Source organism: Ciona robusta, chromosome 13 (genome assembly GCF_009617815.1).
Source record: "Ciona robusta chromosome 13, ASM961781v2".
Taxonomy (NCBI): Eukaryota; Metazoa; Chordata; class Ascidiacea; order Phlebobranchia; family Cionidae; genus Ciona; species Ciona robusta.
In genome coordinates, this window is record NC_143247.1 from 2,379,818 (window position 1) to 2,393,053 (window position 13,236).

Consider the following 13,236-nt stretch of genomic DNA (forward strand, 5'->3'; position numbering starts at 1 on the left):
ATATATTTAAACCAATTGTTGGTTTTAAAAAAATGCCTTTCACTGGGAAAATACTCATTGAAAAAAGTGAGGCAAATCGTTTTTTGACGAGAAAACTCCTAAAAAACTCATGGCACCACTTTGAAGAAACGCAGCAGGGGAATATAGAAAGAGAATGCATTGAAGAAGTATGTAGTTGGGAGGAGGCAAGAGAAGCATTTGAAACAGATGTAGCAGGACTGGTAAGTGGTTTGTTATATGTATATAAATATATATATATTATAAATAAAGTTATATATGTGGTAACTCGTAAGAGGGCACAAGGTGTATGAAACAGAACACCCGTGTTATAACGACTGCCGTTGTCCCGCCACGCGAGAATAAAAAACTACTTTTATTCTTTTAACAGGTTTATATAGCTTAGTTTTCACCTATGAATTTACTAAATTTAACATATAGTAGGGTAGGGGAAGATGGGACAACTTACATTCTATTTTCATATCTCATTTAGTAGTAAACAAAGAACATTCAAAGAATTATAAAACTATATCCTTACGATTACCATAGAGCGCTAAAGGTGTCCCGTCTTACGATACAGTACAGTCAGTAATATATACTCATTTTTTAGAATCAGTTTTGGAACCAATACACTGGTGTTACGAGTAATTCCAGCGAAGACAATCCAGTTGGTATGATTGTCGGGATTATATTTGGCGTGATTGGATTCATAGCCCTAATTGCAATTGTTTATTTCTGCTGGAAAAAAAGACAGAAAAAGTTGAAAAGGAAATTACATAAAGAGCCATATGCGCCGTATCCCGTACTTAGCTTCTATGCTAGTAAAAGAGGTATTTATGCTGTACTGCTGTAGTAGTATTTGTATGTGGTTAATATAATATTGGTTTGTAAAATTATTGTATAAATTGTTTTAATGATATTTATTTTGCATTTTTTTGTTTTGAAATTTTTTTTTTTTGAAAAATTATTTGTTTACTACTTTTGCTTAAAACAGATTTTACCATGCTGTTAGGTGTCTATACAAACAAGCAGAGCCTAAGTATATTGCATTCACCACATTAATCTACATATGAATTTAAAAAAAGGATAAAACAAAGTTATTAATGCAAAAAAACTATAAAAAAGTTGGAAGAAAATAAATATGTATAGGTCTATATATAAATGTAAAAAAATAAATTAATTTTTAGGCGAAAGTGCACCATCAGTGAACCACTATGAAACACCTTTAATGGATCGATTTGACAACGACTTAGCTGTGGGGTTGAGTGAATGTTATGTGGAAAGAGAACGACTTCAACTAGGAGAGGTTATAACCAGTGGCAACTTCGGTGACGTGTACCGTGGCAAGCTGAGGTCGCGGCAGAATACGTGGCACGACGTGGCAGTTAAAAGTTTGAAAAGTAAGTTTTTTTGTGTTTTTGGATGAATGAATGTAACTTATTTATTCTCACTTTGAGAGCAACGGCAGTCATAAAACACGGGTGTTCTGTTCCATACACCTTATAAGTTACATTCATTCATCTTAAAAAGGCTCGAAAACCAGTTGGAGTAAGCTAAATTAAATGTTTGTAAAGGATTGAATAAATGTAACTTATTAATCCTCGCTTGGCGGGCAATGACATTTGTTATAACACGGGTGTTCTGTTTCATACACCTCGTGCCCGCGAGTTACCATGTATGTCACTTTGTGGGTTTCATTCACTCATTCATCTCAAAGGCCTCGAAAATCACGAAGATGTCGAAAAATTCCTCCGTGAAGGTGTGATGATGCGCGGGCTAGATCACAGAAATGTTCTCGCTCTTATAGGTGTGTGTGTTGATGGGGAAGTAGAAAGGCTCCAAACTTCCCCACTAATTATCCTCCCTTTTATGGAAAATGGTGACTTAAGGACTTTTCTAAGAGATGGAAATAACGTAAGTAAAATTTAAAAATTTAATATTTTAAAATATGTTGTGAAGATTTTAATATATTTTTTGAAAGTTTTATATTTAAAAAATTAAAAGTATGTTTTTGAAATTATAATAGTCCCGAATCTGTTTTAAAATTTTCGTTAAAATTTAAATATAAAACAGAATATTTTTCATGATAAATTTTGTCGACAAAAATAAAGTCCAACGAAACCATATGCAAAATAACACAGTAATTTTAATACATTTATTAACACATAGGTCCTTACTGTATTGAAACTGCTAAAGTTTTGTAAGGATGTTGCAATGGGAATGGAATATTTAGCGGAAAAGAAATTTGTTCATCGCGATTTAGCAGCAAGAAACTGCATGTAGGTTTTATATGGTTTACTTTTATATTAACTCTCGAAATTCACCTTTTACTGTGGCAAACGCCACCGTTCTTTACTGTTTGTTATATGGTTAAAAATGCCACAGACGAACCGTTTGAATTTTATTTTAAAAATTGCAATTGCTTTAACCCAGTGGTCACTAATGGGTTGTCTAAATTGTCAACCTTAGTTTAAAAAAATAACACCCACAAAGTTACCTACGTATTAACTTGTAAGTGGACACAGGATGTATGAAACAGAACACCCGTGTTGTAACGACTGTCGTTGCCCGACCACACAAGGATAAGTAAATTTATTTATTCATTAGGCTATTTTGTTTAATAAAAAAAACTAGCAATGTGAAAAAGACCAATAAAATATAACAAAATGTAAAAAAAATAATAATAAAAAATAAAATAAAAAGGAATAAAACAAAACAAACAACATTAAAAAAAGATTTAAATCCTTTTTTCTACAGGGTTGATAAAAACTGGTGCGTAAAAGTTGCAGATTTTGGATTATCTCGTGATTTATTTGATCGAGATTATTACAGAAGTAGTGTCAAAACACAACTCCCGTTAAAATGGATGCCACCTGAGAGCATTAAGTATGGAAGATACGGCGAAAAAAGTGACGTGGTAATGTTATTTTTTTGTTTTATTTTTTACTTCTTTTTTTTTAATTTTATTAGTTTTTGTTGTTTTTTTTTCTCCTTTTTTTATGTTTTTTTAATACTTTTTTTATTTCTTTTTTATATTTTTTTAATACTTTTTTATTTCTTTTTTATTCTATGTGGGTGAGGTCCTACATGGTCTTTAGATTACGTTTTTAGCTTTTATATATGTTTTCTACTCCTACAGTGGTCCTATGGTATTGTATGCTGGGAAATAATGACCAGAGGAGCCATACCTTACCCTACTGTACAAGCTGTTGCTATACTACAATATCTGTCGGAGGGAAATCGAATGGAGAGGCCAGAATGTTGCCCACATAAATTGTAAGCAAAATATTGTATATGTGTTTATATATTATATGTATGTATATTATAGTACTGTGGGGTAAGATGGATACTGTTACCACATAATACCCCATATTGTCTAATCGTGTTTTAAACAATTAACAAGGCTCTTTTAGAGTAGTGAGGATATGGGTTTATGTTTTGTAAATATTCTTTGTTTACTACTAAATGGGAAGAGAAAAGAGAATGAAAACATGGACAATTAATACTACCCAAACCTATTATATTATATATAAATATATATGCATATAATATTGTATTTTTTACCCATATATTGGTGTATTTATAAGAGTAAACTATTCAAACCTTAAGTTATTTTAATATTTCAGTTATTTTGTCTTATTTTTTTGTTTTTACTTTTTATTAAATTGCATTCATGTAAAAAATGACCTTTTTTTATGTATATATAATACGTTTAAAAATAAACCAGTTTTGTATTTTTTATATATATTTTTTGTTTTAGATACAAAACAATGGAAAAATGTTGGCTTGACGATACAGAACGTCGTCCAACGTTTGAAGAACTTGTAACAATCACAACTAAAATTGTTCGTGACGCTCGTCGCTCTGTTAAACATAGAAAACATAGTTGTGATTCCAGCTCGTCAGCTGGTAGCGATAACCCCCTTAACCCGTACCAGAACAGTGTCAAAGAAAAAAACGAAAACAGGTGAAAATTCAAAAAATAAAAACATTTGGTAAAAAAAATTTTTTTTTTAAAGTTTTGTAAATATATATATATAAATGTAAAAAGTTTAAAAAAATGAAAGATTTTTTATAGGAATGAATGTAATTTGTTAATTCTTGGGTGATGGGGTAATGACAATCAGTATAACACGGGTGTTTTGTTTTATACAACCACTTGCCCACTTACAAGTTAACCTGTATGTAGCTTTGTTGGTGTTTAATTTTTTAATAGAACTTTAATATTAATATATGGCTGATAATCTGGACAACCCATAAGTGACCACTGGGTTGAAGCAATTGCCATTATTTAGCTTGCCCAAGAACACATACACCCACAATTTTTATTTAAAAAATTTAAAAAAATGTGATTTTCTGATCCAATGGCTGTACTGTGGAATTGTAAATATTTATATCAAGTGTCAACTTATTTTCCACTTGGTTGACAGCAAACCAAAGCCGAAACCTAGGACTTCTTTACGCTTGAAAGAAAATGAAAGGAGTGACAAATACTCTGCTCATCAAGAGAATAAAGAGAGAAGTACAGATGAGATGGGTGAGAGAAAGAAAAGAGAGAAAGAAGAGAAAGAAGAGAAACCGAGCAGCAGGTGTGAGAAATTAATGTACTTTGATATTTTTATGTTGAAATTACTAAGGAATTTAATTTGAGCATAAATTTAACTTTAAATGGGTTTACTAAAGTCTTTTTGTGGTGATATGATAGACAATTTCACACATTTAAAGTATATATATGGTTAAAATGCATTAACATGTATATACACACCTGTTCATTCTTTTCTCGTCCCATTTGGTAGTAAAAAAAGAACATTCAAAGATTTATAAAACCGTATTCTCACAACTCCTATACACCGTTGTTAATTGTTTAAAACCTGATCAGGATATTTGAATATTATTTGCTAATGGTGTCCCGTCTTTCCACCCTACTATATGTACAACTTATTATTTACTTTTAACAGGTTACCGAGTAATACATCTGGTGCAGAAGTTGGTTTTTACAACGACACTGATAATCAAGCTAGAACAATATCTGTGTGATCACATGTAAAATATTATGATTTGATCATATAAAAAATATCATGATTTGATCATATGAGAAAATATCATGATTTGAGACAATTCATATGAAGCCAAAAAAACTTAAAATTTCGGTGCTTTGTTATCTTTTTATAATTTTTTTTCGAGTTTTTTGTAAAATTGTTGAAAAATTGTATCGTATTAGTTAAACTGCTAAGAAGTGAGTTTTTGTTTGTTTATTTTAAATTTTAATTAGTTTTTTATTGATAGTTATGTCTTCCATACTGTATACTATCTCAACTGGTATTACATTAATTTAAATTAAGTCAAAAATACCAATAATTACCTGAAATAGTAGGTTGGGGTAAGATGGTCCATGTTTTCATTCAATTTTATCGTCTCATTCTGTAGTAAACAAAGAATATTTATCTTAACGACTCTTAAAAAAAGTGTTGTTAATTGTTAAAAAAGTGATATTATGTGCTAATGGTGTCCATCTTACCCTACAGTACTATACATTACAACCAAATTTAATTTTTTTATAAATCTAATTTCAAAAAAATGGCTGCATCTTTTTCTATGTCTTTATATTTCAAAACCATGTGTTGTATAAAAAACAAAAATAGCATTTATGAACTTTTTTGTTAATTTTATATAAATTACCAAAAATTTTTTCATTCTAAACTGTACATGTACAGTTTTAGTTATTACATTACGGTACTTTTTTATCAGTCTGTATTGAATGTCTGCCTTTATTTTCTATTACTGTATAATGTAAGCACACATATATATCTTGTTGCTTTTTGTTGCTTTTTCTTATACCGTCGTAAGAATTTATTTCTAAATTTTGGTACAGTAATCAAGCATACGTATTTTTACCTTTCGAAAATGACTGAAATTCTTTTTTGACACTTTCTATTCAATTTTGGGGCCCATCTCTGTGTAATTTTTGTTAGTTTCTGTCTAACTTTGACATTTTCAGTGTCAATTTTGGGAGTTTCTGTCTAATTTTGGCATTTTCAGTGTAAATTTAGGAATTTTCTGTCCAATTTTGGAATTTTTCGTTCAATTTTTTTCGTACAAGAGTTCTGTACTTTTGCTTTTTCAGTGAGGTATATTACTTTACACATTCCACTGAGAAATACTGCCGCTTAAAATAATTTTTTTCGTTTTAAATTTTCCTACTAAAGATAGTCATGAAAACTACATTGCCCTTTATTGAGTATGCACTAATGTAAAAAGGCCAAATCTTTATATATGTCTAATTGTCCAACAGTATATACTTTTGGGAATCACTTAGTGTTGTAAAAAATGCATGAAATATTGGGTATTTTGTCAATATCTTATAATGCACATATATAAACACTCATTGTGTTTGTGCAGAGATATGTAGTTTTTCATTATATGCATGATAGAATGTGTATATTCGTGCCAATTTCCGTATACCTTGAATAAAGACCTGCACAAGATATAATGCAGCAAAGTTACATACATTTAAACCTGCAGCACGAGGTGTATGAAACAGAACAACCAATGTTATAACGACTCGTTGGCCCGTCACGCCAGGATAAAACAAGTTGCATTCATTTAACAGGTCAGTACACTATATTGTAACTTTTTATTTAAATTTGGGTTCTAATTTATATTTTTGTAATATAGGGTAAACATGTATTTTTATTCATAGCGTGTTTGCTTTTAATATATTTATAGTAGGGTGGGGGAAATGAGACACCTTTTCGTTCTATTTTCTTCCCTCATTTGGTAGTAGACAAAGAATTATAAAACTGAATCCTCACCGCTGTCATAGACCATTGTTGGTTGCTTAAAACACGATCAGGATATTTGGATATTTAAGGCTTGAGAAGTCTTATCTTCCCCCACCCTACTATATTTTCATAAACCCTTTGATTGATTAGCATATTACTTGCTTGATGTCAGGTCGCAGGAGTCAGCGCATATGCCATTGGGCATGAGATTACTCGTCCAAGCCTTGGTGCTGTGCTATTGTTGGTGTATATGTCCTTTGGCAAGACACTCCGTGGCAACTGCTTTAACCAAGCAAGTTTTGGCATCGTGTAAAATGAACAATATGAAAAATGAATTATACTTTAACTATGTTAAACTTACAAGAAATTAACCGCTTTAAGAATAAAAGTTTAATTTTAGTCCCCAAATATATTCAAACCATTTATTCCGAGTATTGGCTTCGACATGGGTATTACCCTTTTACAAATGCACGTTTTCGCTTTTTCTTAAATATTTCAGTTTCAAACGATTTTAGGTCGTTTGTTCACTAATTTATTCAATTTATGCAGAATTTTAAAGTTGTTTGGAACATTGTGTATAACCCTAGCTACTTTATGTGCTGCAGTTAACAAGAACTTGTTAAATATGAAGTTAAATAAGCACGAAGAATCAAATCTTAAAAGGTTACAATCGTTGAAAAAACGAATCGAAAACGAGAAAAAAGCGAAAGAAATAATTCAGCTTTCATTAAAGGTTAGTTGCTACTAATATTTGTCGATAATATGTTTTATTAGGTATTTTAATTACGGCCACAAAAACAAAGTTACATATGTGGTAACTTGTAAGCTGACACGAGGTGTTTCAAACAGAACATTCATGTTACAATAACTGTCGTTTTCTGACCACTCGAGGATAAGGTATATACACTCATAGTTACATTCAGAGCTAGTAGTTGGGGGTTAGCGGTTGCAAATAACAAAGAGAGAGGACTCTTTACTAGCACTGTATTTTCATTTAATTTACAGTGCTAGTGAAGAATCCTTACCACACCTTATTTTCTAATCACCAACCCCCTAACCATCACCCCCTAGGCCCTAACCACCAACCCCTAACACTTTCAACCAGCCTATTCTGCTATGTACAAAGGATTCTTTACTATTGCCTAATTTACTCTTGGTTTACAACTTTACAGAATAAACCAGTTGAGCTAAACAAATCACATCTAAAATTTGACAGTGAAAGTGATGACGAAATAACCAACCATCATGAAAATAAAGTAAGTAATTTATTTATAACTAATAAATCCCGCGAATCTGACCCTGACCTGGTGCTCAAGAGTTGAACGATTCATGTGTAAAGAAATACAGTAAGGATCTGGTGCTACGAAAATGTAACGGACATAAAGCTGTTTTGTAACAGACAGGTGCCTAACCACTGAGCTACGGTACCTGTTTTGATGCTCAATGCTTCTTAACTGTGGGTGCAGAAGTGTCTTTGGGCAAGACACTTAAAGGAAGGCAATTTTTAAAAAAATACTTTTTGTAGAAAACAAACTACTGTTACAAAAAAGCTAACAGGCAATTTAAAAAAATTAACTTTTTTTAAAAAACATTAAATGAAAAAAAACTTTTTACTTTTTTAGAAAACAAACGCAGATAATATACTAGGGTTGGGTAGCGACGAGGAAAATGAAGATTTTGAGATTAAACCTCAGTTTCAAGGCAAGCACGGACAGCGTTTGCTTGAAATGCAGTCAAGGTATTGTTATTATTAATTTGATGTATTGTACATAAAGAGAATAAAACAGTAGCATTTTTAGAAAGGTCTTGATCCCTTAAAGCAATGTTTCAAAATGGAGTTTGTAAAAATAAATAAATATATAGTAGGGTGGGGGAAGATGGGACATCTTTTCCGTCCATTTTCTAGTCACATTCGGTAGTAAACAAAGAAAATTCAAAGAATTATAAAACCGTATCCTCATGGCTTCCATAAATCGTTGTTAATTGTTAAAAATACGATCAAGATATTTGGATGTTATGTGGTAAAGGTATGTTAGGTATCCCATCTTCCCCCACCCTACTATATGTAACTTAAGTAATGTATATAGTAATTGGTAGACCAGTATATTTTAGATCTGTGTACATTTATATATGTAACTTTAGAATTTAGATCTTTATATGTTAACAATGAACTAACTTCACCAGAGTTGGAATGGACTCTCGTTTTAAAATTGACGATCGGTTCGCCATGGATGACGATGCAGAAAATATCGAGTTTGAAAATGCTGAGTCAGGTATGTGTCAGCATTTTTTTTTAATATTAACATATTTTAGTATATATTTATATATATATATACCCTTTAAACATTTAAAAACATTTTTTATAGAATTACAAAAGAATCTCTCTCTGCTGCACCAAGTGGTAGGTTCAAAAGCTCTAACCTCTTCCAAAAAGAAAACCATTCAATTCTCCGATCCCGCATCTAAAAGATACGATCCAAGTAAAACAGGGCACTCACATATGGAGATGCAGCCTACAAAGTTAGTAACGCATTATGCCATTTTTTTTTAATTTTTGAAACCGTGGTGAGGTTTTACATTTTAGCACCCTCGTTTTTATGCCAAAAATAGCGTTTACCCCACTTTTAGAAAAAAAATTATTGGATAAAAAGCAAGCACAAGGTGTATGAAACAGAACACTCGTGTTATAATGACTATCATTACTCTGCCACGCAAGAATAAATCAGTTACATTCATTCATTTAATTTTTTTCTTAGAACAACCAAAGCAGAACGCAAAAAAAAGAAAAAGGCAGCAGATGAATTACCCAGTGTTACAAAAGACCGGTTTTATAAAATTAACCCGAACGATTTAAAACAAGCATTTGGAAAATCTGAGCAAACAGAAAATACTGACCAGGTAAATTTACTACATATAATATACGTATATATATATATAAATTACATATACACCACTGACTGTAAGGGTAATGTGCCAACTCTGGCCTGAATTATAATACCCATGGCATGCCTCACTGCAGGACCTCACACATATAGAATAGAATGTACATATACAATGTTGGGGTAATGGGCCAACTCTAGCCTAAATCTCAGGTACCATGGCATGCCTCGCTGTAGGACCTCACCCATATAGAATAGAATGTGCGTATATAATGTTGGGGTAATGAGCCACTTTGATCTAAATCTCAGATACACCATGCTTTGCTGTGGGAGCTCACCTACATAGAAATTATAGTATGGAAAATAAAAGGGTATTTTTTTTTATATTAATTTTTTACCGAACAAAAAAAAACAGGACAGTGGGAATAATACATAATTTGGTTATTTATTTACTTATGAAAAAATCTAAAAAAAAATTACCCACAGAGTTACATATGTGGTAACTTGTAAGCTGGCGCGAGGTGTTAAACCCATGTTATAACGACTGTTGTTTTCTGGCTACACGAGAATAAAGTTAGTTACATTCATTTATTCATATGCCATTACAGGAAGAAACAGAAAAAGAAAACAACTTCTCCTTACTTACAATGTTGGGTCGCGACCCCGAAAATCACAATAGTGATAGTGATGTCATAATTGATTCAGATGATGATGTCATAAACGTACCAAATAATGGTGAAAATTATAAAGGATACGAAAAAATTGAAGGTAACTTTTTTAAGCTTGACATCGAGCATGAGGTGTATGAATACACTCTGTGTGGCTGGTGTATAAGAAGACACCCATGTTATAACTCGACAGTGAGCATGAGGTGTATGAATACACCATGTGTGTCTGGTGTATAAGAAGACACCCATGTTATAACTCGACAGTGAGCATGAGGTGTATGAATACATCATGTGTGTCTGGTGTATAAGAAGACACCCATGTTATAACTCAACAGTGAGCATGAGGTGTATGAATACACCATGTGTGTCTGGTGTATAAGAAGACACCCATGTTATAACTCGACAGTGAGCATGAGGTGTATGAATACATCATGTATGTCTGGTGTATAAGAAGACACCCATGTTATAACTCGACAGTGAGCATGAGGTGTATGAATACACCATGTGTGGCTGGTGTATAAGAAGACACCCATGTTATAACTCGACAGTGAGCATAAAATTTACATATAGATTTAACTTTTACAGAAAAAACAAAGAAAACCAACAAATTTGCAACTAAAGTATTTAAACACGATAGTAGTGACAGCGAAAATGAAATGGAAATTGAGGACCACATACCTGGTTAGTGTATTAACTTGTTGTTTTGTGTTAAAGCTAACAAATCAAATGTCTATCACTTTGTGTAGCAGAAGGTGCATTGACCATTATTACGCATAACTACAGTTCTATGGCACAGTGGTTACCGCGTCTGCCTCTGGCCCAGAGGATCTGGGTTCGAGGCTTAACGCTGCTACTATTATAGGTGTAAGTGTCTTTTGTCAAGACGCTTAACTGTAATTGCTTCAACCCAGTAGTCACTAATTGGTTGTCATAAAATGCCAACCATAAATTACAATATCACCTACAAAGTTACATAAGTGGTAACGCATAAGCAGGCACAAGGTGTATAAAACAGAACACCTGTGTTAGAACGACTGTCATTGCCCTGCCATCTGAGAATTAATAAGTTACATACATTCATTCATTCATAACTTAAAAGCAGGCACGAGGTCGAGGTGTATGAAACAGAACACCCCTGTTATAAAGACTGTCGTTGCTTTGACCAGAAGAATAAATAAGTTGCATTCATTCAATTCGATTCTATACACAGATGAAAAACTAGGCTTGGAAACCGAAGAAGAAAAATTTTCGTTTTTCCTGCTCTCAAAATCTGACCCAAGAGTTACAGATGGACCTCTATTGTTTTGTAATAATAAACATAGTGACCTAATAAGGGAAGAATGGGTTCAAGCAAAAGACAAACTGAAATTGGTGGGTTTAAAAAGTTTTATAGTTGTTTTGTTTGATTTTATTTAGCAGTTAGGCGCTTCTGTTGTAACCAAGGGATATCAGGTTCAATGCTCGATACTAATATTATTGTGTTTTGCACAGTGCTAAAACTCATATTTAGACCAGAGGATATGGGTTCAAAGCCTGGAGTTGCTACTATTGGGTTGGCATTGTTTCATATTTTATATATATGTTACTGATGTTATAACTGAAAAGTGAGCATGAGGTGTATGAATTAGGAATGAGGTGTATGACTACACCATGGGTGTCTGGTGTATAAGAAAACACCCATGTTATAACTTGACAGTGAGCATGAGGTGTATGAATACATCATGTGTGTCTCGTGTATAAGAAGACACCATGTTATATCCCAACAGTGAACATGAGGTGTATGAACACACCATTTGTGTCTGGTGTATAAGAAAACACCCATGTTATAACTTGACAGTGAGCATGAGGTGTATGAATACATCATGTGTGTCTCGTGTATGAGAAGACACCCATGTTATAACTTGACAGTAAGCATGAGGTGTATGAATACACCATGTATGTCTAGTGTATAAGAAGACTCCCATGTTATAACTCAACAGTGAGCATGAGGTGTATAAATACACCATGTGTGTCTGGTGTATAAGAAGACACCCATGTTATAACTTAACAGTGAGTATGAGGTGTATAAATACACCATGTGTGTCTGGTGTATAAGAAGACACCCATGTTATAACTTGACAGTGAGCATGAAGTGTATGAATACATCATGTGTGCCTGGTGTATAAGAAGACACCCATGTTATAACTCAACAGTGAGCATGAGATCTAACACTCTGTCCTCATATTTCAGGACTACAAGAAGAAACACAGAGACGCAGTTCGTATTCTAAAGAAAGAACGACGTTATCAACATCTTGAAGATTGAAACTTTTCAAAACGCATTCAAGATGTTATCGTCGGACGGAAAAAAGGTTATTCAGAGTGCTTATGATGTCATTAATGACATCAGAGGATCTCTAATGACGTCATCATTTTTTGCGGAAAACTTAAGTGACATTTTCAAATCGTGATGTCATAATGGTGTCAGAGAGAACCTCTGATGTCATAATGACTTTTTTGGTGAATTTTATAGCGGCAGTTTTCTGGAATTTTTATGATTTTTTAAAAAAATTTGAGCAATATACTGATTTTGTTCATTTTTTTCTATATGGGTAAGGCTTTACAATATAGCACCTTGGGGATTTGAAGTTCAGTGCATCTTAATGACTTTTTCTTAATGTTTTTGAACAATATACAAATTAAGCCCAATTTACTCTATATGGGTGAAGTCCTATAATTCAACACAGTAGGGTTTAATCACTAAAATGTGTATTACCCTAAAAGCACTGTAGCATAGTGGTTAACGCGACTGTCTTAGAGGTTATAGGTTCAAGGCTTAATGCGTTTATAACTCTAGATGTATGTGTCCTTGAGCAAGACACTTAACAGTAATTGCTCCAACTCAGTGGTCACTAATGGGTTGTGAAAACTG

At 32.7% G+C, this 13,236-nt stretch overlaps 2 protein-coding genes across 6 annotated transcripts in view; both read left to right on the forward strand.

The window, feature by feature from the left end:
• The first annotated feature begins 19 nt into the window (after positions 1-19).
• Positions 20-7,512, forward strand: LOC149725762 (hepatocyte growth factor receptor-like). Of its 2 annotated transcripts, XR_016386402.1 has the most exons (11): positions 20-221; positions 608-827; positions 1,185-1,397; positions 1,715-1,911; positions 2,167-2,276; positions 2,755-2,914; positions 3,137-3,273; positions 3,758-3,964; positions 4,428-4,586; positions 4,956-6,607; positions 6,952-7,512. XR_016386402.1 is itself a non-coding variant. In XM_089891395.1 (10 exons), exons 1-10 carry the CDS (start codon positions 33-35, stop codon positions 5,032-5,034), a joined length of 1,671 nt encoding a protein of 556 aa, XP_089747521.1. In that variant the 5' UTR covers positions 20-32; the 3' UTR covers positions 5,035-7,512. The 2 variants fall into 2 exon arrangements, 1 of the variants encoding a protein (XP_089747521.1); XM_089891395.1 differs by having other exon boundaries at positions 4,956-7,512.
• Positions 7,333-13,236, forward strand: part of LOC149725763 (nucleolar protein 8-like) — a 41,823-nt gene continuing 35,919 nt past the window's right edge. For 3 of the 4 annotated variants that reach the window (XR_016386403.1, XM_089891398.1, XM_089891399.1), the window contains exons 1-10: positions 7,333-7,512; positions 7,952-8,035; positions 8,402-8,517; positions 8,964-9,052; positions 9,146-9,299; positions 9,536-9,677; positions 10,267-10,426; positions 10,912-11,007; positions 11,537-11,697; positions 12,556-12,676. Coding sequence is in view for 3 of the 4 variants with exons in the window: in XM_089891398.1 (XP_089747524.1) it covers positions 7,405-7,512; positions 7,952-8,035; positions 8,402-8,517; positions 8,964-9,052; positions 9,146-9,299; positions 9,536-9,677; positions 10,267-10,426; positions 10,912-11,007; positions 11,537-11,697; positions 12,556-12,630 (1,185 nt within the window). In the remaining variant the exon portion in view is untranslated. Of the gene's footprint in view, positions 7,513-7,951; positions 8,036-8,401; positions 8,518-8,963; positions 9,053-9,145; positions 9,300-9,535; positions 9,678-10,266; positions 10,427-10,911; positions 11,008-11,536; positions 11,698-12,555; positions 13,018-13,236 lie in introns of those variants that run through there. The other variant, XM_089891397.1, reaches the window with a different exon arrangement.

Coding starts and splice junctions, on each gene's coding strand:
- LOC149725762 (XM_089891395.1), top strand. CDS start 33: ATGCCTTTCACTGGGAAAATACTCATTGAAAAAAGTGAGGCAAATCGT. Junction 2,915..3,136: donor ACGGCGAAAAAAGTGACGTG/GTAATGTTATTT, acceptor CTACTCCTACAG/TGGTCCTATGGTATTGTATG. Junction 3,965..4,427: donor AAAGAAAAAAACGAAAACAG/GTGAAAATTCAA, acceptor CTTGGTTGACAG/CAAACCAAAGCCGAAACCTA.